Consider the following 25,936-nt stretch of genomic DNA (forward strand, 5'->3'; position numbering starts at 1 on the left):
ATTCCAGGATCGACTCCTAAGGACAGGATCCTTGAGAATGTCTGTGCATGAAGAAGCCACTCATTGTTGTCCAACTGTATGCGAGACAGCGAGTCTGCTTGGACGATCTGAGTCCTGGGGATAAGGACTGCCAAAATGTTGGCTAAAATTCCCTGGGCCCAAGAGACAATGTGCTCGACTTCTTGGGACAGAGAGGAAGTCCGAGTGATCCCTTGCTTCTTCACATAGGAAAACCACTGTAGTGTTATCCATCCTTAATAATACTGGTTCCTCCTACAGGTGAGTGAAGGACTAAAGGTCCCACTAGGCTGTCTGAATTTTCAAGGCATTCGAGCCCGGGTTGTAAAGACAGGCATCCCACGAGCCTTGTGCAAGTCCTGACCCACAGAGGGCTACCCGACCAGTGCCGCTGGCATCGCATGTGACTGTAAGCAGTGGAATGGGGACAAAGGAATATCAAGTGAGCAGATTCTGCGCCAAAACCACCAGAAGAAAAACTGTTTTTCATTGACAATGTTATGTGAATAAATTGAATGATGTCCCCTGATCTCCATCACTGAAAAGGGGGTATAACCCTCACAGTGCCCACCTGAGCATGGGGGCTGTGGAGACCATTGTGCCGGTTTTGGGACAACCACAGGAGATCGTTGAGGTAATGGTACAGGCGTATCCCTCATGTTTTGCACAGGGCTAGTACAGCCAGGAAGGACTTTGAAAAAGAAAATGCGAGGTGAGGAGATCAGCTCGAAGGGGAGGTGGGTGAACGGTAGGTATTCTTGCTCGGCCTGTAAGCGGAGATGTCTGCAAAGTACCTCTGCCACTGGTACCTGGAAGTAAGCATCCTTAAAATCAATTGAGAATAACCAATCGCCTGGTTGCACAGTCTGTTGGATGGTAGACAGGGTCTCCAATTTGTACATTTCGTATTTTATGAACCTATTTAGGAAGGGTAAATCTATAACCGGGCGCTATGAACCGTTTTCCTCCTGTTTTAAGAAGAGAGGGGAGTACACGCCCTAGAGATCTTCATTCTTCGGGACAGGCACCACTGTTCCTTGTGATCTTAGCGGATCTACATAAGATAACTCCTTCTGAAGTCCCATCTGGGTTTGTAGGAGTGTGCTTCTCTTGACGCTCAGTACTGCGTCTTCGCTATGGCCTCTTGTGACCAAACAGATGTCTGTCCTGGGACAGGAAACCCGACTTCTCACTTATGGCTCAGATTATGGTACTGTCTAGCCTGTTGCCGGACAACGAGGGCCCCTCAAAGAGAATCTCACACCAGGCTTACTTAGATGCTGGTTTGGCAAGGCAAGGGCGCAACCATAAGGCCCGTTTGGCCGAGAACAGCTTTAGACCGGGCCATCAGGCGAATAAGGTTGATAAAAACCTTCTTCAGGAAGACTACCGCCATCTTTAGTTCCATGAACTGCCGAGCCCCAGGCCATAACATTTGAGACCCCTCTGAGTACGGAGTCCATGTGTTCCGTCCAGGACTCCAAGGCCTAGGATATGGCTCCAAGGGCCAAGGCTGGCTTACAAGACATCCCAGCTAGTCCGTAGTACCTCTTGGGACTTGGACTAACCTTCTCTTGAGACCATCTTCGAAAGATACCATGCCCTCTAACTGAAGAGTGACCCGTTTGGCTTAGCCACATCAGGGCTGCGTCGGTGAGGGAAGCGTTTTCAAGATATCTCACTTCTTCCGCCTTGAAGGAGTACAATCTGTAGGACTTGTTTGATATATAAACCTTCTTGTCCACCTTTACTTCATCCTCATCAAGAAAGTACTTTGACTCTTCCCATTTGAGGGCCTCTTTAACCACCTAACCAGTGGGGAAACCAGGGGAGTAGCCAAAGCCTCCGACAAACTCATCTCCCACCATCCTGCTATGTGAGGAATCAGGGGAGGCATCATAGGGCTGGAATTGGCCCTAATCTTCCTGGGCCTCGTCAGCCAGAGAGCCAGATAGGGTGGTGGACTGGCTCTGCGTGCGGGTTGTACCCCACTCCTTCAGGGATTGTTGTACCACACGCTTCACAAGAGACCCCATCTGCTGGTTATCTGTCTCTTTTTCCCCGACTGCCCAGGCACAACATGGGTCACACAATGGTTTGCCCCCCGGGACCTGAGAGTCCTGCATTGCCAGCGATGTCTTCTATCAGAGTGGCTGTCATGGCAGTGGGTGTGGTGTATGAAGGAGGAATGGAACATCTCCACTATTTGGAGAAGGGATGCAAACATCTCCTTGTTTGGTGGAGGAATGGAAAACATCTCCTTTGTTTGGTGGAGGAATGGAAAACATCTCCTTTATTTGGTGGAGGAAGGGAAAACATCTCCTATGTTTGGTGGAGGAATGGAAAACATCTCCTTTGTTTGGTGGAGGAATAGAAAAACATCTCCTTTGTTTGGTGGAGGAATGGAAAACATCTCCTTTGTTTGGTGGAGGAATGGAAAAAACATCTCCTTTGTTTGGAGGAGGAATGGGAACATCTCATCTGCTGGTAGATCCCAGACTGAGAGTCACGACTGGATGATGAATGAAAAACCAACTGTTGCAGCCTAGCAAGGTCTCTGTCAATTCGGACCACTATTTTGTGGTTTGATCTAGCAGAGCTGAAAGGGAGGTAGAAGGGAGGTGCAAAACCAGATGTTCAACACCTTCTTTCCGACTAGAAGAAATTCAGACCCTCCCCCTCACCTCCCCCTCACCCTGTGCGTGAGGGCTGACCGCACAAAGGCAGTGACTTGTCCATGACTCCTGGTTGTGCCGGAGATTGAAAAGTACACACACAACTGGGCGATACCTAGGAACCCTAGATCGCACCAGAGAGAAAAGTAAGAAATAGCTCTTATTAAACAAAAAGGTAATTCCTTCTTTTTTTTTACTTTTTAACTTCCCCTTTAAGAGGATGTAACACATAAGAGAAGCATAGAAGCAGGGCCCATCTTGTCTGATGTTGTGTTGGGCTTGAGGAAGCTGCCACTGACTGCCCACAGGTTTACCAACCTGGCAGGGGCTGACAGCTATTCGAATCGCCCACCCAGATGACGTCGCCGCCGGCCTCCGTTTCGCGCATTCGCCCTAGAGGCCGGCCGCACAGCGTCTGTGCGACCACGGGCTGCTCCACGCACGCGCTAACCAAGCCTCAATCTCACTATGGTTTCGTGCATGCGCGAATGCTCGCGGCGGCCGAACCCGGAAGAACGGCCACGTCCTGGAACGCAGAAGCGCTCCAGGAGCCATAACGGCTTTTAAAAACAATTTTAACAGGGAAGAGGGGTGCCAGTGATACACAACAACAAACATAAACAACTGCCATGGAGAAACAGAAAACTTCAGACCTTGCCAGCCGTGATGCACCTGCCAACATCCATCCTGGTATACCTGGGCGATCGTGATGTAGGGTCCATTGAAGGAGGACAAAAAAGGAACACAGTCCAGTGTGGTGAGCTCAAATTTATGGGTAGGGTCCTATAGCATTGGAGAGGAGGCGGGGTTAACCCACACGTAGTCTGCCATGGAGTCTGTCAGGAAATAACAATTTTTTTAACACACATTTGGTAGATTGAAGTGACCTTGGCTTCATCTTAATTAATAAGCTCAGTGAATGTTTTCTTTGCTAATTGGACAGTCTCTATTCTTTTAGCTTATTTTTAATATACGAAAAATGACATGACCATTGAGAAGAAGTGGAACTCTGGGCAAAGAATAAATTACATTTGTACAGTACATACATGATATGTTAAAAAAAAAGCTTTGCAAAACTACATTTAAATAGCAAGAAGGGGGTAACTATATATGAGCAAAATTATAAACGCAACACATTTGTGTTTGCCCCTATTATTCATGAGCTGAACTCAAAGATCATGACTTTTTCTATGTACACAAAAAGCCTATTTCTCTCAAACATGCTCAATGGGTGTCATGTCCGGTGAGTATGCTGGCCATGCAAGAACTGGGATGTTTTCAGCTAGGATCTATGGCCATCTTTAAGGCAGGGGAAAATGGGAAGCTGCCCTGGGCCTTCGCCATTGTTGTAGGGCCCAAAGCAGCTGCCCCATACTTGCCAACTATCCCATGGAAAATTGTGCTACCCAATGCAAAGAAAACGGATGGATCAAGTTATACAATTTCTAATGTGTCGTAATGTTTACTATTTCAATCAATTAAAGCATTATAACTGAATTTAGTCTGAAATTTAAAAATACAAATAAAAAAATACTTACTTACTAATGATCTCTGATGAAAACCCATATTGTTTTGATAAATTTACTTAATTTTAAATAGACAAACAAAAACAATGTATATTTTTTTGTTTTTTTTGTTTTGATAACAGAAAATGTAATTGTCAATATTAAAAGTGTAACAATATTACATGCATTTCTTTATGAGAGAGTTTTCTACCAGTTTTTCTATTGAGCATGGAATAAAATCAGAATGTCATGCATGGAAAGAATTAAAAAAAGAAAAGAAAAACAAAGGGAGTGAAAATCCTGTCAAATATGTAAAAATAATGTCAAAAATTAAATACATAGTTCTTGTTCAACAAATTTTCATTTTTTTTCATCAATGTTTCTATTTAATAGGGAAAAAAATAAGACCTTGAACGTAAAGAAAAATAGAAAGAGAGGGAGAGATAAAATAATTATAAGTATCTTAAATATCTAGTGTTAGTGTAAAGCACATGATGTGTATCGGTGGATAAGCTCAGTGACTGAATAGGAAACCTTTTTTCACACAAACATTTATATGTTTCTTCACAGATTAAAGATTCCATAGAGAGTAATCAAGATCTCTTTGGGTTTATGTTTGTGACTGTAATAATTTTTTTTCTCAAAATACAATACTCAATACAATACTAGCAAATAATTGCCCAGAAGATTAATTGCTTTAAAACCTAACGTCAGCTTTCCTTTCATTTTACATACACTTTATTACCAAATGTATTGGGACACCTGCCTTTACACGCATGTGAACTTTAATGACATCCTAGCCTTAGTCCGTAGGGTCCAATATCGAGTTGGCCCATCCTTTGCAGCTATAACAGCTTCAACTCTTCTGGGAAGGCTGTCCACAATGTTTAGGAGTGTGTCTTATGGGAATGTTTGACCATTCTTCCAGAAGTGCATTTGTGAGGTCAGACACTGATGTGGGTGAGAAGGCCTGGATCACACTCTAATTGATCCCAAAGGTGTTCTATCGAGTTGGGGTCAGTGCTCTGTACAGGCCAGTCAAGTTCCTCCACCCCAAACTCACTCATCCATGTCTTTATGGACCTTGGTTTGTGCACTGGTCCAAATAATTTGGTGGAGGGGGCATTATGGTGTGGGGTTGTGTTTCTGTGGTTGGGCTTAGCCCCTTAGTTTCACTGAAAGATCATCTTAAGGCCTCAGCATACGAAGACACTTTGGACAATTTCATGCTCCCAACTTTGTGGGAACAGCTTGGGAATGGCCCCTTCCTGTTCCAACATGACTGCGCACCAGTGCACAAAGCAAGGTCCATAAAGACATGGATGAGCGAGTTTGGGGTGGAGGAACTTGACTGACCTGCACAGAGTTCTGACCTCAACCCGATGACACACCTTTGGGAGGAATTATAGCGGAGACTGTAATCCATGCCTCTTGTCCACATCAGTGCTTGACCTCACAAATGCTCTTCTGGAAGAATGTTCAAACATTCCCATACACACACTCCTAAACCTTGTGGTCAGCTTTCCCAGAAGAGTTGAGGCTTTTATAGCTGCAAAGGGTGGGCCAACTCAATATTGAACCCTATGGACTAAGACTCGGATGCCATTAAACTTCATGTGTGTGTAAAGGCAGGTGGGGCCGAATAAGTTCAAGGGGGCCGTTCAAGGGGGCCGAATACTTTCGCAAGGCACTGTATATATATATGTATATATACTGAGCAAAATTATAAACGCAACACATTGATGTTTGCCCCTATTATTCATGAGCTGAACTCAAAGATCTATGGGCCGGATTCACGTAGAATTGCGGCGGCGTAACTTATCGTATATACGTTACACCGCCGCAAGTTTTCATCGCAAGTGCCTGATTCACCAAGCACTTGCATGAAAACTTACGCCGGCGGCCTCCGGCGTAAGTCCGCGTAATTCAAAGGGGCGTGTGCCATTTAAATTAAGCGCGCCCCCGCGCCGGACCTACTGCGCATGCTCCGTTTTGGAATTCCCGCCGTGCTTTGCGCAAAGTGACGTCATTTTTTCGAACGGCGACGTGCGTAGCGTACTTTCGTATTCCCGGACGTCTTACGCAAGAAAAAAAAAATTGAAATTTGACGCGGGAACGACGGCCATACTTTAACATGGGCTGTGTAAAGTTAGGGCAGGTAAAATGACGACTAACTTTGCGACGGGAAACTATACTAGCAACGACGTAACGAACGCGAAAAACCGTTGTGGATCGCCGTAAAACCTCATTTGCATACCCAATGCTGGAATACGACGCAAACTCCACCCAGCGGCGGCCGAGGTACTGCATCCTAAGATCCGACAGTGTAAGACAATTACACCTGTCGGATCTAAGGGCTATCTATGCGTAACTGATTCTATGAATCAGTCGCATAGATACTCTGAGAGATACGACGGCGTTTCAGAGAAACGCCGTCATATCTCTTCTGTGAATCTGGCCCTATGACTTTTTCTATGTACACAAAAAGGTGTCCCAATACATTTGATAATATAGTGCATCTTAATAATTTAACTTTTTACCAAAGATTTTGAATAAAAAGCCTTTTGTTTATATACAGCATCTTTAAACTGTCCTTGATCTCTTTATTCCTCAAGCTGTATATAAAAGGTTTATAAAGGGAGTAAACACTGTATACAACAAGGACATTATCTTACTGATCGTTTGTGATTGTCCTTCCTTTGGAATCAGATATACAGCCATTAGGGTTCCATAAAATATAAACACAACGGTGAGATGGAAGCTACATGTGGAAAAGGATTTTTGTCTTCCTGAAAAGGAGGAAATCTTTAATATTGTTAAAACAATGTAAGTGTATGAAACTACTATCACTAGGAAGGGAAATATTAGCACAGGAACACACAACAAGGTGGCTTCAATTTGAACTGTGGATGTATCTGAGCAGGAAAGTTCCACAAGAGCATTGAAATCACAAAATAAGTGGTCAATAATATTTGGTCCACAGAATTCTAGTTGACATAAGCCAAGTGTTGATATTGATGTCATTGAACAGCTGAAAATCCAGGATGCAAGAACTAGTTGAATGCAAAGTGTTTGTTTCATAATGGAGGTATAATGCAGAGGAGAGCAGATGGCTAGATAGCGGTCATAGGACATCACTGTCAGAAGGAAACATTCAAATACTTCTATTAAACTAAAGACATAATATTGAGTGATGCAACCAGAAAAGGATATGGAGGTCCTCTCATGTAGAACAATATGTAACATGTTGGGAGAAATATCTGTGGTCAGCATGATGTCAGATATAGAGAGTTGGGAGAGGAAGAAGTACATGGGGGAATGAAGGGTCTTGCTGTAATACACCAACATGATGATCAAAAAGTTTCCACATATTGTCACAATGTATATAATAAGGACCAAGGTGAAGAGCAGCAGATTATATACGGCATTGCTGTTAAATCCCAAAAAGAAGAATGTGGTGACATTACCTTTATGTGTGGTCTGTGTGGAAGCAGAAAAGGTTTATATAACTTTTTATGTATTAACCATAGCAGGAAAAATATGCGCAGACTTTTCAAAATGAATGATAGCAAATAAGGTGAACCTGTGACTTTGAAAACCCTTTGAATACAGCTTGGGAAATTAAAAAAAATTGAAGAGAAATCTTAACACATATTTGGTAGATTGAAATGACCTTGGCTTCATCTTATTTAACCACTTGACAACCGCCCTATAGACAAAGTACATCTACAGGGCGGTTGCTTAACTCCGGGAGGCCGTTAATTGACGTCCTCCCAGAATCGCGCTCCCGCGGTAGTGTCCATGACCGCTGGGTCCAAATCATTGAAAGCGGTGGTTTACCACGTGATCGCTCCGTCCAATGACCAATGACCCAATGATCGCTCCGTCATGTGATGACGCCGGTTCCTCCCTCCCCTCTCTGTACCGAACGGTACAGTGTGAGAGGAGAAGAGGGGAGAGAGTGGAGGCAGCAGCAGTGCTGTGGGCTGGATCTGTGACAAATGTTGTCACAGATCTAGCCATCCATCCATCCCTGCTCAGCCATCCCTGCCCAATACTCACAATACCCTGCAAAACTCTGCCCCATACTGTGCAATCCCTGCAATACTCTGCCCCATACTGTGCAATCCCTGCAATACTCTGCCCCATACTGTGCAATCCTTGCAATACTCTGCCCCATACTGTGCAATCCCTGCAATATTCTGCAATACCCCACAATACTCTGCAATACCCCCACAATACTCTGCAATACCCTGCAATACTCTGCAATACCCGGCAATACTCTGCAATACTCCGCAATACCCCGCAATACTCTGCAATACCCTGCAATACTCTGCAATACCCCGCAATACTCTGCAATACCCTGCAATACTCTGCAATACCCCGCAATACCCTGCAATACCCCGCAATACGCCCCCCTTCCTGCTTCTACCGACTCAACGCTACAATCGAAGCCAGGATTGTTTTTTTTTTAGGCTTCCCAGCCTAGAGGTGAGATGTGCCCTTGTCCCCATGTGCTCCCATGCCCACATATGAAAACGGTGTTCAAGTCACACATGTGAGGTATCGCTGCAAAGGTTAGAGCGAGAGCAATAATCTTGGCCCTACACCTCCTCTGTAACTAAAAACATATAACCAGGGAAAATATTTAAAGCATCGCCTATGGGGATTTTTAAGTAGCAAAGTTTGGCGCCATTCCACGAGCATGTGCAATTTTGAATTGTGACATGTTGGGTATCTATCTACTCGGCGTAACTTCATCTTTCGCATTATGCAAAAATATTGGGCTAATTTTTTTAAGCACAAAACAGTTTTTTTTAAAAACACATTAGAAAAATTGCTGCGCAAATACAGCCATTGTATTCTCTAAGGTCTTTGCTAAAAAACATATATAATGTTTTGGGGTTCTATGTAATTTTCTAGCAAATAAATGATGATTTTTTAATATAGGAGAGAAGTGTCAGAATTGGTCTGGGTGTTCCAGAATGCCTGAAGGTGCTCCCTGCATGTTGGGCCTCTGTATGTGGCCACGCTGTGTAAGAGTCTCACACATGTGGTATCGCCATACTCGGGAGGAATATCAGATTGTGTTTTGGGGTGTAATTTTTGGTATGCATATGCTGTGTGTGAGAAAAAACCTGCTAATATGAACATTTTGTGAAAAAAATAAATAAAAGAAAAAAATCTTGATTTTGCAAAGAACTGTGGGAAAAAATGACAACTTCAAAAAACTCACAATGCCTCTTTCTAAATACCTTGGAATGTCTTCTTTCTAAAAAGGGGTCATTTGGGGGGTATTTGTACTTTTCTGGCATGTTAGGGTCTCAGGAAATGAGAATGGCCGTCAGTACTTCAGGTGTGATCAATTTTCAGATATTGGCACCATAGCTTGTGGACTCTATAACCTTCACAAAGATCAAATAATATACACCAATTTGTACTTATTTTTACCAAAGATATGTAGCAGTATACATTTTGGCCCAAATTTATGAAGAAAAAATACTAATTTGCTACATTTTATAACAGAAACAAAGAAAAGTTCATTCTTTTTACAGAATTTTCAGTCTTTTTTCTCTTATAGCGCAACAAATAAAAAACCCAATGGTGATTAAATACCACCAAAAGAAAGCTCTATTTGTGTGAAAAAAAAGAGGATGAAAATTTCATTAGGGTACAATGTTGTATGACTGAGTAATTGTCATTCAAATTGTGAGAGCACCAAAAGCTGAAAATTGGTCTGGTAATTAAGGGGGTTTAAGTGCCCAGTGGTCAAGTGGTTAATAAGCTCAGTAAATGTTTTTTCTTTGCTAATTGGACAGTCTCTATTCTTTTAGTTCATTTTTAATATAAGAAAAAAAAATGTAAATTACATATGTACGATGTGTTAAAAAAAGTTACATTTACATAGCAAGAAGGGAGTAATTACCGTATATACCCGAATATAAGCCGAGGCTCCTAGTTTTACAAAAAAAACCTGGGAAAGCGTATTGACTCGAGTATAAGCCTAGGGTGTCAATCTGCATGCCTCACTGTAACTCACTGTGCCTCACTTTGCCTCACTGTGTCCATGTGCATGCCTCACTGTGCCCATGCCTCACTGTGCCCATGCCTTACTGTGTCCATGCCACACTGTGTCCATGCCTCACTGTGCCCATGCCTCACTGTGCCCATGCCTCACTGTGTCCATGCCTTACTGTGCCCATGCCTCACCGTGTCCATGACTACACTTACATTTAACATGGGAGTATATAGAAGGGGTGCCTGGCTTTGAAAAATCTGTGTTTCCCGGCTGTAGGTCCCCCAGACAGCAAACTTGTAGAGGAGAACTGGGGCTATATGTTTGCCAAGTTTGGGGTCCAGGGGACCCACTACCGGCCGGTACCAGATCCCCAAATTCCAGAAGATCAGGTGCAAAAAGGTGACTCGAGTATAAGCCGAGGGGGGCATTTTCAGCACAAAAAAATTTTGCTGAAAAACTCGGCTTATACTCGAATAATAAAATTATTCGAGTATAAGCCGTTATAAAACCCATTCACCTGGAGGCAAAGTGTTAAAGTTAATAAACACACGACACAAGGGTTTTTAAAATAATTTATTTGTCTGCTCCGGAGGCCCCCCTGTCTTCTTTAGCTCTTTAAGTAGGGGGGCTTCTTCTTCCGCTATCCGGGGGGTCTTCTCCGCTCTCCGGGGGTCTTCTCCACTCTCCGGGGGTCTTTTCCACTCTCCGGGGGTCTTCTCCGCTTTCCGGGGGTCTTCTCCGCTCTCGGGGGGGTCTTCTTTTATGTTTGCCGCTCTCCGCTGTTGACTCTGCGCACCCCGGTTCTTCCTCCCGCTGTCCGGTGCCTTCTCCTTCAGGGCTGGCCACCGCTATACTAGCGGTGGCCAGGGGACCTATAGTCCCCAAAAATAGTCCCCAAAAATCTGGGAGATCAGGCGCAAAAAGGTGACTCGAGTACAAGCCGAGGGGGGCATTTTCAGCACACAAAAAATGTGCTGTAAAACTTGCATCCGACTTATATAGGCCTCACAGTCCCATCATGCTCCGGTACCTACCCACGTAGGTAGGTACCGGAGCATGATGGGAATGTGAGGCCTATATAAGTATATATATATATATATGTTGAGGGCATGCGGCCTGGTACGGCTCAGGAGGGTGGGGGGGGCGCTCGCTCGTCCCCACTCCTTTCCTGGCCGGCCGGGTAGCGTGCTTTGGATACGGGTCTGGTATGGATTGTAGGGGGACCCCTACGCCGTTTTTTCAGCATAGGGGGGTCTCCTTACAACCCATACCAGACCTAAGGGCCTGGTATGCTCCCGAGGGGTGAACCCATGCCGGATTTTTATTTAAAAATTGGCGTGGAGTTCTCCCTCTCAGAATGCATACCAAACGTCGGCTAGAATTGGCGGGAATCCAAGTCGGATCTCCCGTCGCTTCTATGACGGCTTTGTCTCCATCACGGCAAGCCAAATCGGCGCTGGCTCCCGCGATGGGGCTCGTAGGTGATCAATCTCGCCGAGAAAGGGAGCGAGATTGACACAATATCGCAGTCACCCACTGTACACAAAAAGCCTATTTCTCTCAAACATGCTCAATGGGTGCCATGTCCCGTGAGTATGCTGGCCATGCAAGAACTGGGATGTTTTCAGCTATTATCTATGGCCATCTTTAAGGCAGGGGAAAAAGGGGAAGCTGCCCTGGGCCCTGCCATTGTTGTGGGGCCCAAAGCAGCTGCCCCATACTTGCCAACTATCCCATGGAAAATTGTGCTACCCAATGCAAATAAAACGGATGGATCAAGTTATACAATTTCTAATTTGTCGTAATGTTTACTATTTTAATCAATTAAAGCATTATAACTGAATTTAGTCTGAAATTTAAAAAATAAAATACTTACTCTATTTACTAATGATCTCTGATGAAGCCACATATTTTTTTTGATATTTTTACTTAATTTTAAATAGACAAACAAAAACAATGTAGATTATGTTTTTTTTATTATTTTGATAACAGAAAATGTAATTGACAATATTAAAAGTGTAACAATATTACATGCATTTCTTTATGAGATATTTTTCTACTTTTTCTATTGAGCATGGAATAAAATCAGAATGTCTTGCATGGAAAGAATAAAAAAACAAAGGGAGTGAAAATCCTGTCAAATATGTAAAAATAATGTCAACAATTAAATACATAGTTCTTGTTCAACAAATCTTCTTTTTCTTTCATCAGTGTTTCTATTTAATAGGGAAAAAAATAAGACCTAGATGAAATCTTGAACGAAAAGAAAAATAGAAATATATATATATATATATATATATATATATATATATATATATATATATATATATATATATATATATATATATATATATATATATATATATATATATATATATATATATATATATATATATATATTGTTAGTGTAAAGCATATGATGTATATCGGTGGATAAGCTCAGTGACTGAATAGGAAACCTTTTTTCACACAAACATTTATATGTTTCTTCACAGATTAATTATTCCATAGAGAGTAATCAAGATCTTTTTGGGTTTATGTTTGTGACTGTAATAATTTTTATTTTATTTTCTCAAAATACAATACTCAATACAATACAATACAATACTAGCAAATAATTGCCCAGAAGATTAATTGCTTTAAAGCCTAACATCAGCTTTCCTTTCATTTTACATACACTATATTACCAAAAGTATGGGACACCTGCCTTTACACGCATGTGAACTTTAATGGCATCCTAGCCTTAGTCCGTAGGGTCCAATATCGAGTTGGCCCACCCTTTGCAGCTATAACAGCTTCAACTCTTCTGGGAAGGCTGTCCACAATGTTTAGCAGTGTGTCTTATGGGAATGTTTGACCATTCTTCCAGAAGTGCATTTGTGAGGTCAGACACTGATGTGGGTGAGAAGGCCTGGATCACACTCTAATTCATCCCAAAGGTGTTCTATCGGGTTGAGGTCAGTGCTCTGTACAGGCCAGTCAAGTTCCTCCACCCCTAACTCCCTCATCCATGTCTTTATGGACCTTGGTTTGTGCACTGGTCCAAATAATTTGGTGGAGGTGGGATTATGGTGTGGGGTTGTTTTTCTGGGGTTGGGCTTTGACCCTTAGTTTCACTGAAAGATCATCTTAAGGCCTCAGCATACCAAGACATTTTGGACAATTTCATGCTCCCAACTTTGTGGGAACAGCTTGGGAATGGCCCCTTCCTGTTCCAACATGACTGTGCACCAGTGCACAAAGCAAGGTCCATAAAGACATGGATGAGCGAGTTTGAGGTGGAGGAACTTGACTGGCCTGCACAGAGTTCTGACCTCAACCCGATGAAACACCTTTGGGAGGAATTATAGCGGAGACTGCAATCCAGGCCTCTTGTCCACATCAGTGCTTGACCTCACAAATGCTCTTCTGGAAGAATGTTCAAACATTCCCATACACACACTCCTAAACCTTGTGGTCAGCTTTCCCAGAGGAGTTGAAGCTGTTATAGCTGCAAAGGGTGAGCCAACTCAGTATTGAACCCTATGGACTAAGACTGGGAAGCCATTAAACTTCATGGCCGGGATTCACATACAGTGGCGTATCTTTGTGCGGGCGTAGCGCATCTCATATGCGCTATGCCAACGTAACTTAGAGAGGCAAGGCCAGTATTCACAAAGCACTTGCTCCCTAAGTTACGGCGGCTTAGCGTAAATGGGCCAGCGTAAGCCCGCCTAATTCAAAGTAGGCAGGTAGTGGGCGTATTGTATTAAAATGAATCGTGACCCCATGTAAATGAAGCGCCGAACGAACGGTGCATGCGCGCGCATGCTCATAATCACGTTGAATTTACGCCCTAAGACACACCGGCTCAATGCCTACGACGTGAACGTAACCTACGCCCAGCCCCATTCACGCACGACTTACGTAAACGACGTAAAATACGACGGCTGTTCCGACGTTTCCGACGTCCATACCTTAACATGAATTACCCCTGCTTTATGAGGGGTAAACTTACGCCGGACATACGCCTTACGTAAACGGCATAAACTACTGCGCCGGGCGCAAGTACGTTCATGAATCGGCGTATCTAGGTCATTTACATATTTGACGCGTAAATCAATGGAAGCGCCCCTTGCGGCCAGCGTAAATATGCGCCCAAGATACGATGGCGTAGGAGACTTACGTCGGTCGTATCTTGCCAAAATTAAGGCGTATCTTGTTTCCTGAATACGGCGCATAGATACAATGGCGCATCCGTGGACTTACGCGGCGTATCATTAGATACGTCGGCGTAAGTCTTTCTAAATCCGGGCCTATGTGTGCATAAAGGCAGGTGTCCCAATACTTTTGGTAATATAGTGCATCCTAATAATTTAACTTTTTACCAAAGATTTTGAATAAAAACCCTTTTGTTTATATACAACATCTTTAAACTGTCCTTGATCTCTTTGTTCCTCAAGCTGTATATGAAAGGGTTTACAAAGGGAGTAAACACTGTATACAAGAAGGACATTATCTTATTGATCATTTGTGATTGTCCTTTCTTTGGAATCAGATATGCAGCAATTAGGGTTCCATAAAATATAAACACAACAGTGAGATGGGAGCTACAAGTGGAAAAGGATTTCAGTCTTCCCGAAAATGAGGATATCTTTAATATTGTTAAAACAATGTAAGTATATGAAACCACTATCACTAGGAAGGGCAATATTAGCACAGGGAAGCACAATAAGGTAATTTCCATTTGAACTCTGGATGTATCTGAGCAGGAAAGTTCCACAAGAGGATTGAAATCACAAAATAAGTGGTCAATAACATTTGGTCCACAGAATTCTAGCTGACATAAGCCAAGTGTTGATATTGATGCCATCGAACAGCTGAAAATCCAGGATGCAAGAACTAGTTTAATGCAAAGTGTTGGTTTCATAATGGAGGTATAATGCAGAGGAGAGCAGATGGCTAGATAGCGGTCATAGGCCATCACTGTCAGAAGGTAACATTCAAATGCATCTGTTGAAGCAAAGACATAAAATTGAGTGATGCAACCAGAAAAGGATATGGAGGTCCTCTCATGTAGAACAATATGTAACATGTTGGGAGAAATATCTGTGGTCATCATGATGTCAGATATAGAGAGTTGGGAGAGGAAGAAGTACATGGGAGAATGAAGGGTCTTACTGTAATATACCAACATGATGATCAGAAAGTTTCCACATATTGTCACCATGTATATAATAAGGACCAAGGTGAAGAGCAGAAGATTATATACAGCATTGTTGTTAAATCCCAAAAAGAAGAATGTGTTGACATTACCTTTATGTGTGGTCTGTGTGAAAGCAGAAAAGATTTATATAACTTTTTTATGTATTAACCATAGCAGGAAAAATATACGCAGCCTTTTCAAAATGATTGATAGCAAATAAGGTGAACCTGTGACTTTGAAAACCCTTTGAATACAGCTTGGGAACTGGGAAATTAAAAAAACGAAAACAAATCTTAACACATATTTGGTAGATTGAAGTGACCTTGGCTTCATCTTATTTAACCACTTGACAACCGCCCTATAGACAAAGTACGTCTACAGGGCGGTTGCTTAACTCCGGGAGGCCGTTAATTAACGTCCTCACAGAATCGCGCCCCCACGGGAGTGTCCATGACCGCCGGGTCCTCTGGATCACGGTAAATCGCCGCTGATAGCGGCGGTTTACCACGTGATTGCTCTGTCCAATGACCGCTCCGTCCGTGATCGCTCCGTCATGTGATGACGCCGGTTCCTTTCCCCTCTCTGTATCGAACGGTACAGTGTGAGAGGAGAGGGGAGAGAGTGGAGGCAGCAGCAGTGCTGTGGGCTGGATCTGTGACAAATGTAGTCACAGATCCAGCCATCCATCCCTGCTCAACTATCCCTGCCCAATACTCACAATACCCTGCAATACTCTGCCCCATACTGTGCAATCCCTGCAATACTCTGCAATACCCCACAATACTCTGCAATACCCCGCAATACTCTGCAATACCCCGAAATACTCTGAAATACCCCACAATACTCTGCAATACCCCGCAATACTCTGCAATACTCTGCAATACCCCGCAATACTCTGCAATACTCTGCAATACCCCACAATACTCTGCAATACCCTGCAACACTCTGTAATACCCCGCAATACCCCGCAATACTCTGCAATACCCCGCAATACCCCGCAATACTCTGCAATATGCCCCCCCTCCTGCTTCTACCGACTCAACGCTACGATCGAAGCCAGGATTGTTTTTTTTAGGCTTCCCAGCCTAGAGGTGAGATATGGGGTCTTATTGACCCCATATCTCACTGTAAAGAGAACCTGTCATGCCATATTCCTATTACAAGGGATGTTTACATTCCTTGTAATAGGAATAAAAGTGATCAATTTTTTTTATTTTTTGCAGAAAAACATGTCAAACTAAAATAAAGTAAAGTAAAGTGAACAATAATATATATATATTTTTAAAGCGCCCTTGTCCCCGTGTGCTCACATGCAGAAGCGAACGCACACGTACAGTAAGTCACACACATGTGAGGTATCGCTGCGAACGTTAGAGCGAGAGCAATCATTTTGGCCCTAGACCTTCTCTGTAACTAAAAACATATAACCAGTAAAAATATTTAAATCGTTGCCTATGGGGATTTTTAAGTAGCGAAGTGTGGCGCCATTCCACGAGCGTGTGCAATTTTGAAGGGTGACATGTTGGGTATCTATTTACTCGGCGTAACTTCATCTTTCACATTATGCAAAAACATTGGGCTAACTTTACTGATTTGTTTTTTTTAAGCACAAAACTGTTTTTTTTTTAAACACGTTAGAAAAATTGCTGCGCAAATACAATGTGAGATAAAAAGTTGCAACAACCGCCATTGTATTCTCTAAGGTCTTTGCTAAAAAAACACTCTCACACATGTGGTATCGCCATACTCAGGAGGAATAGCAGAATGTGTTTTGGGGTGTAATTTGTGGTATGCATATGCTGTGTGTGAGAAAAAACCTGCTAATATGAAAATTTCGTGAAAAAAAAAGAAAATAAAAAAAAAATCTTGATTTTGAAAAGAACTGTGAGAAAAAATGACAACTTCAAAAAACTCACAATGCCTCTTTATAAATACCTTGGAATGTCTTCTTTCCAAAAAGGGGTCATTTGGGGGGTATTTGTACTTTTCTGGCATGTTAGGGTCTCAAGAAATAGCTTGTGGACTCTATAACTTTCAGAAAGACCAAATAATATACACCAATTTGTACTTATTTTTACCAAAGATATGTAGCAGTATACATTTTGGCCAAAATTTATGAAGAAAAAATACTAATTTGCTAAATTTTATAACAGAACCAAAGAAAAATTCATTTTTTTTACAGAACTTTCAGTCTTTTTTCTCTTATAGCGCAAAAAATAAAAAAACCAACAGTGATTAAATACCACCAAAAGAAAGCTCTATTTGTGTGAAAAAAAGGACGGAAATTTCATTTGGGTACAATGTTGTATGACTGAGTAATTGTCATTCAAATTGTGAGAGCACCGAAAGCTGAAAATTGGTCTGGTTATTAAGGGGGTTTAAGTGCCCAGTGGTTAAGTGGTTAATAAGCTCAGTAAATGTTTTTTTTTTGCTAATTGGACAGTCTCTATTCTTTTAGTTCATTTTTAATATAAGAAAAAATAAAAACAATTAAAAATGACATATGTACACGATGTGTTAAAAAAAATCTTTGCAAAACTACATTTACATAGCAAGAAGGGAGTAATTACTGTATATACTCGAGTATAAGCCGACCTGAATATAAGCCAAGGCTCCTATTTTTTCCACAAAAAACTAGGAACACTTATTGACCCGAGTATAAGCCGAGGGGGGCATTTTCAGCACAAAAAAAAATGTGCTGAAAAACTCGGTTTATACTCGAGTATATATGGTATATAGATATCTATATAGATATCTATCTATATATATATATATATATATATATATATATATATATATATATATATATATATATATATATATATATTTACATATATATAGATCTATCTATCTATCTATCTATCTATCTATCTATCTATCTATCTATCTATCTATCTATCTATCTATCTATCTATCTATCTATCTATCTATCTATCTATCTATCTATCTATCTATCTATCCATCTATCTATCTATATATATATAGTATTTGGTTTTAATTATACCTTAATGCCATGACAGTAGTGGAAAACTATGGCAAACAATGCAATGAAAAAGGGATGGATCAAGGTGTAGAATTTTTCATTTGTCTTAATGATTACTATTTCAATCAATAAAAGCATTATTACTTGGTGAATTTAGTCTAAACAAAAATACTTACCTTATTTACTAATGATCTCTGATAAAAACACATATTTTTTTTGATAATTTAACTTAATTTTAAATAGACCAACAAAAACAATGTAGATTATTATTATTATTATTATTATTATTATTTTTTTAAACAGAAAATTAAAGTGTCAATATTAAAAGTGTAACAATATTGCATACATTTCTTAAAAATAGAGATTTCTACCAGTTTTTCTATTGAGCATGGAATAAAATCAGAATGTCATGCATGGAAAGAATTAAAAAAAAAGAAAAAGAAAAACAAAGTGAGTGAAAATGCTGTCAAATATGTCAAAAACAAAATTCATAGTTCTTGCTCAACAAATCTTCTTTTCTTTGTCTATTTAATAGAGAACAAAATAAGACCTAGATGAAATCATGAATGGAAAGAAAAAAATAGAAAGAGAGGAGAGATAAAATAAAAAGTATCTATTATATATATATATATATATATATATATATATATATATATATATATATATATATATATATATATATTGTAAGTGTAAAGCATATGATGTATATCGGTGGATAAGCTCAGTGACTGAATAGGAAACCTTTTTTCACACAAACATTTATATGTTTCTTCACAGATTAAAGATTCCATAGAGAGTAATCAAGATCTCTTTGGGTTTATGTTTGTGACTGTAATAAAAATATATATATATATTTTTTTTCAAAATACAATACTCAATACAATACAATACTAGTAAATAATTGCTCACAAGATTAATTGCTTTAAAGCCTAACTTCAGCTTTCCTTTCATTTTACATACACTATATTACCAAAAGTATTGGGACGCCTGCCTTTACACGCATGTGAACTTTAATGACATCCCAGTCTTAGTCCGTAGGGTGCAATATCGAGTTGATCCACCATTTGCAGCTATGAGGCCCCGTACACACGACCAGTTTCCTCGGCAGAATTCAGCTTCCGACCGAGTTTCTGGCTGAATTCTGCCGAGAAACCTGGCCGTGTGTACACTTTCGGCCGAGGAAGCCGACGAGGACCTCGGCGAGGAAATAGAGAACATGTTCTCTATTTCCTCGTTGTTCTATGGGAGAACTCGGCCCGCCGAGGTCCTTGGCGGCTCCAGGACTGAACTGGCCGAGGAACTCGATGTGTTTGGCACGTCGAGTTCCTCGGCCGTGTGTACGGGACCTAACAGCTTCAACTCTTATGGGAAGGCTGTCCACAATGTTTAGGAGGGTGTCAATGGGAATGTTTGACCATTCTTTCAGAAGTGCATTGTGAGGTCAGGCACTGATGTGGACGAGAAGGCCTGGCTCACACTCTAATTCATCCCAAAGGTGAAGTTACTCCACCCCAAACTCTTTCATCCATGTCTTTATGGACCTCGTCTTGTGCACTGGTTCAAATAATTTGGCGGAGGGGGATTATGGTGTGAGGTTGTGTTTCAGGGGTTGGGCTTAGCCCCTTAGTTCCACTGAAAGATCATCTTAAGGCCTCATCATACCAAGACATTTGGACAATTTCATGCTTCCAACTTTGTGGGAACAGCTTGGGAATGGCCCCTTCCTGTTCCAACATGACTGCCCACCAGTGCACAAAGCAAGGTTCATAAAGACATGGATGAGCGATTTTGGGGTAGAGGAACTTGACTGACCTGCACAGAGATTCAGATGGTCTTAACAAGTTGAACTCCAGCAAACACTTTATAAGCAGTTACAGTCATTGTTTTTTTTTTTTTTTTTCTTCTGGGATAAATGTTTTCCATAACTGAATTACAGCTGACCATTAAGAGCACCCTGACAGTGGTAAATCATGTACTTTAATTTGGGAGAGATTTCTTCCTCGTTTGACGCTACACTGCAATCCATGTTTGAAAAATGATTCAATGTAATATCAAAGTATATGTAAGGGCAATTATATTTTTTAGAATCAGATAGGGGAGGGAAGGGTTACCCCTGTAAAATGTTTATTGCTCTCTTGGTCACCTCTAGATAGAGTCACCCTTCTACTTTTACAGTGCCCATTGTCACTTGGACAAGGGGTCAGGGTATATCAACAAGTCAATCAACATAACAAATATTCAATGACAACTATCTAAATGTGGAATTCCCTTCACTTTGGGGAGATTTCCTTAAATGTAATGTTTCCTATTCAGAACTGGAAGTGAAGGGAATTCTACCCAGCAAGACACAAATAGCAAACAATAACTTCTTAGGGGTTTTCACTCTTCCTTACTCTATTGAAAACACAAATAGCTATACATACATTTTATTTCAAGATAGTTAGGACATAGATTTTGATTTACATAAGTGATGTATGCACGCAATAACCTCTTAAGGACTGAGCCTCTTTTTCAGATTTGTTGTTTACATGTTAAAAACTATTATTTTTGCTAGAAAAATACTTAGAACCCCCAAACATTATAAAAAAAAAATTCTAACACCCTAGAGAATAAAATGGCAGTCATTGCAATAATTTTTGTCACACCGTATTTGCGCAGCGGTCTTACAAGTGCACTTAAAAAAAATACATTTTTTTGAATAAAAAGAATAGCTATTGTATATGTAGCACCCTGCTCCCAATGAGTGGGTGCCATATGTTAAAATTATAGTTGTATGAGCAATAGTTTGTACTCAAATTGAGGGGGCGTGGTCAACCCACTGTGCATGCTGAGAGAGGGTACTTAAGGGACAGACACCATTTTGTGGTGCGGTTTTGCCTGATCCGGACCTGAGGGCCCTCCTGGCCTCAGGGATGTATTAGCGGTTCCCGTCTCGGGGCCACGCTGGCCTGAGGCTCCGTTACTGAGATGTAGGCACAAAAGCTGCTGGGGCCTACTGATTCAGGGAAGGTCCTGTGTTGCCTTGCCTGCTGGAAGGGACCAAGCAATTGAGGACTCAATTGGAGGATGCATCCAGATCAAAATTTACCTTGCAGTGCTGCCGGAATGGCTGAGAGATCCTGGCACTGTGAGCTGTATTATTTTTTTCAGAAGTTAACACAGAAGGATCCTCACAGGATCCCATTGCCGACGCCTGCATTGACCACTTGGAAGCATTAGGTCTGCAGCAACTAGTATGTGGGCCCACACATACTTCAGGTCACACGCTTGACCTTTTTTTCAGACAAGATCTGGAAATAAACATTCTGAAAAATGAACCATTGCCATGGACAGACCACCATGCAATTAAATTCACAATTACCATAAATGCCCTGTCAACAAAAACGTTAAAACCAGTGACAACGCACTGGACCAGATCGCAGAAGAAGCTCCATTCGGAACTCTTCAAAACTACCTTAGGGAACAAAATAAAAACAATCCAATCACATCAAACAGCCACAGAAACACTAGAGGCCATAAACACAGCTCTACTGCAGTCAGCCGACTTAGTAGCGCCCAAACGCAAAACGTGCATCCATAAAAACAACTCCAGCTGGTTTAACGACCAGCTGTCGTTGCTAAAGCAAGAACGCAGAAGAACGGAAGCAGCCTGGAAAAGAAGCTCTTCAGAGGAAAACCATACCATCTATAAGGCATCAGCAAAAAAATACCACAAAGAAATCTTCAAAGCCAAAAAAAATAATTTCTCCAATATCATCACTAAAGCCCTCAACTGTCCTTGCGAACTCTTTAATTTAGTCACCCAGACCATGAATCCAGCATGTCTTGAAGCCCCCAATTCTGATACCCAAGAATTTTGCAATGAATTATCAGATTATTTTGTTAACAAAATTGAAGGAATCCGTGAAAGCATTCAGCAAAATAGAACCCCCATTAACCCCCTCAATCATACGCCCAATACCCACATACACTTGCCGCAATCAACAAAGTTCACTTTAAAACCCATTTCCACCAAGGACACTAAAAATATCATCGGTACCCTGCGAAATAGCACAGCGCCTAATGATATCATCCCCACCAAACTGATGAAGGAATGTGCTGATATTCTGGCACCGCCTATCACGCAGCTTATAAACCAGTCATTCAAGGAAGGTATAGTGCCCACCCACTTAAAACAAGGCATAATCAAACCTATTTTAAAGAAACCTACCCTCAACCCCAAAGACCCAAAACACCGTCGTCCTATAACAGGCCTAAATGTCCTCTCCAAGGTAATGGAGAAAGTAGTGGTACGACAGCTGCAACAGCATTTGGACACCCATAAGTTGCTCGATCCATTTCAATCGGGTTTCCGTCCCGGACACGGGACAGAAACAGCACTACTCAAAATATGGGATGATGTCCTCGAGGCCGCAGACGAAGGAGAATCTTGTATTCTAGTACTGTTGGACCTAAGCGCAGCTTTTGACATGGTAGACCACAAACTACTACTGACTCGGCTAGCTGAAGTAGCCAGAGTCGCGGAATGTGATCTATCCTGGTTCTCCTCTTTTTTGGAAAACCGATCACAAATAGTGAAATTGGGACCTTTCACTTCAGAAAAACGCACGGTATCATGCGGAGTCCCTCAAGGATCCCCTCTGTCGCCGGTGCTGTTCAATATTTATCTCCGCCCTCTCTTTGAAATCATCAGTAGCCAAAAGTTACTTTACCACTCGTATGCTGATTACACACAACTGTATTTTCACATATGCAACAAAAAGGATCATCATCTTGGTCTAGAGAAATGCCTCTCTTTGATAGAAAACTGGATGACAAAGAGTTATCTTAAACTCAACGGTTCGAAAACAGAACTTCTCCTGTTTCACGCCAACCGAACGAATCAACTTGCAACAACTTGGACACCCCGCCCATTCTGGGCAAAATCATCGCCCCTAGCACCAAAGTCAAAAGTCTCGGAGTCATCTTCGACACCAACATGACAATGGATGCACAAATAGGGTCAGTAGTTAGTGAATCGCACTATCTGCTGCGCCTACTACGCAGACTTATTCCATTTATTCCTAAAGAAGACATAGCAGTCGTGGTGGGAACAATTGTTAACTCCAGACTTGACTATGCAAATTCCCTTTACCTCGGACTCCCAAAATACCAAATCACTCGTCTACAAGTCGTTCAAAACACGGCCGCTAGACTTGTGACTGGGAAAAAAACATGGGAATCAATCTCACCTTCACTGAGATCCCTTCATTGGTTACCAGTAAAAGACAGAATCACTTTTAAGGCACTCTGTCTGACGCATAAGTGTATTCTGGGAAATGCCCCCAATATCTATGCGAAAAACTAAAAGCCCACAACCCCAATCGCGTTCTGCGATCCACCAATCAAAATCTACTCCAGATACCCAAAGCCAGATACAAGTCCAAAGGAGAAAGAAGATTTGCGGTCCAAGGACCTAGACTATGGAACGCTTTACCAACCAGCATTCGGTTGGAGGAGAATCACTTGGCCTTTAGGAGAAAGATCAAAACCCATCTCTTTTGAGGACAAAGGAGAAAGGGACAACGAGCGCCCAGAGGCGATTCAGTTTGCATGTTGCTGCGCTATATAAGTTTCTCACTCACTCACACAAGTCAGTGGCAGAGACTATTGAACCAATTCTACTTTCAACAAGTCTGTGGCAGAGACTACTGAACCAATTCTACTTTCATCAAGTCTGTGGCAGAGACTATCTTTTGATCGAGCTTCGCAATGGCTGCTAGGCCAGTGAGAGTGGGCCTATTCGGTGGTCGCTGAGTCCAGCGTGGAGACAGTTGTTCCTCTGGACCTAGAAGAATATTTGTGATTTGCAAGTAAGATGCCTGAATCTCCCCTAAACCTTCATCCCTCTTTTCTAAAGTTTGCTTTAATAAAAACCCTCTCTGCAGGAGGAAGAAAAAGAGACTGGGTGTTTGGCGCAAACATTTATTTCTTTAACCACCTCTTCAAAGAGAACCCCTGAGACGAGTGCAAGGAACAGTAAGATAACGACAGGCCCAAATCGAAACCAGCAGCTCCTATGGGGGTAGTGCTTCATGTGGGTGCTCGTCCGGGATCTACCGTTACCCTTTGCAACTAAAACAGACTGTTTATTTGGGACATATTCTACAGAGGGTAAAAGACTGTGCTAAAACGGGGAAGAATTTTGTGATCAATTTTTCCTTTTTGACCGCGTGAGCTGTGGGTGGAGTCAGGAAAAAGAAAAGCCTGTGGGCCGCGTGCCAAAGAGAGCAAGTGGGAGGAGTTCCCGCCTTTCAGCTGCGTGAGACGCCACTTGTGTGTGTTCAGCACCTAGAGAAACAGAGCACCACCATGTCTTCAGTGCTATTGTTGCAGTCTGCTTTTGGGCCCAGAATGCTTCCTGTGGGTGCCGCTACAAGTACCATGCTGCCGGGAACTGTGCTGATGGACACTGGCATCCGATTGAAGCCGCATGAGTGGTTCATGCTCTACATGATTGGCGATGTGGAGGCGTTGGGCATGCTGTGCCACAGGTACAATGGACTGGCCATGCATGCCCGTCCTTTTGTTCGATGCCTTACCTGTGGGGAGTACCTGTTTTCTGTGGAGCAACCCATCATGCCACCCTGCGCTTACAAAGTGAACTGGATCACGGGCAGCGTGACAGAAAAAGCTGCTGCCCTCAACCAAATTGTCCGGCCCATGCCCGCCGCATCTGCTGCTGTGGGTAATCCTGAAGAGAATGCTACTGTTACCACTGTGAGTGGGTCACCAGTGGACACCACTACTACTGTTACTTCAACTGTATCCACCTTTGCTGCACCTATTTTTGCTGCACCTGCCCAGAAGAAGGTGGGATACGTGGAGGCCTCCCGCGGCCGCGGTAGAAGCCTACCCCAGAGACCACCGAAACCAGCCCCCGAGAGAGGTGATATCACCAGAAAGTCCACGTCAGGAACCAGTAAGACATCTGGGGAAAAAGTACCTGGGACTGTGTGCACCTATTTGCTGGCAGAAGAGTGGGGAGACTCTGAATTAGACTCTCTGTCAGATACGGGGGATGATGACTTGTTCGAGACCATGTCTCAAGAATTGTTGTGGAGCAACATGAATGATGTTGCCTCATTACATAGTTCTCCGGAATTGTCGGCCATGGATTCCGGGGAGACAACACCCAGAGTGGAAGCCCTGGTTTTTACTAGTGAAGTCCTGCTCAAAGTTACCAGTTCGTATGGGTCAGGAAAATTGTCTGTGAACTCAATGGTACACAAGTCCCCAGTTTATTGTATACCACCCGGATATGGAAGTACCAGATCTTTGCCTAGGCTTGCCAGGTCACGAAGATTGCTAAACAAATGAGTAGCCACTGAGTATGGATTAGAATTTCCCTATGTTTCTAGGGAAATCATGGAAGAGATTGAGGCCAACAGAGAGGAATGGTACAGTGGGACTACCTGAATGCCTGAATCTCCCCTAAACCTCCATCCCTCTTTTCTGAAGTTTGCTTTAATAAAAACCCTCTCTGCAGGAGGGAGAACAAGAGACTGGGTG

General features: G+C 42.2%; 2 protein-coding genes across 2 annotated transcripts; both read right to left on the reverse strand.

Moving 5' to 3' along the window:
- Positions 1 to 6,808: 6,808 nt before the first annotated feature.
- On the reverse strand, positions 6,809 to 7,608 carry LOC120930747 (olfactory receptor 10A7-like). The gene has a single exon (XM_040341920.1). It carries the CDS (start codon positions 7,544 to 7,546, stop codon positions 6,809 to 6,811), a length of 738 nt encoding a protein of 245 aa, XP_040197854.1. The 5' UTR covers positions 7,547 to 7,608.
- Positions 7,609 to 14,557: 6,949 nt separating this feature from the next.
- LOC120930748 (olfactory receptor 493-like) lies at positions 14,558 to 21,569 on the reverse strand. The gene is made up of 2 exons (XM_040341922.1): positions 21,474 to 21,569; positions 14,558 to 15,525 (listed from the first exon to the last, which is right to left on the reverse strand). Exons 1-2 carry the CDS (start codon positions 21,567 to 21,569, stop codon positions 14,581 to 14,583), a joined length of 1,041 nt encoding a protein of 346 aa, XP_040197856.1. The 3' UTR covers positions 14,558 to 14,580.
- Positions 21,570 to 25,936: the final 4,367 nt, after the last annotated feature.

This window comes from Rana temporaria, chromosome 3 (genome assembly GCF_905171775.1).
Source record: "Rana temporaria chromosome 3, aRanTem1.1, whole genome shotgun sequence".
Classification (NCBI taxonomy): Eukaryota; Metazoa; Chordata; class Amphibia; order Anura; family Ranidae; genus Rana; species Rana temporaria.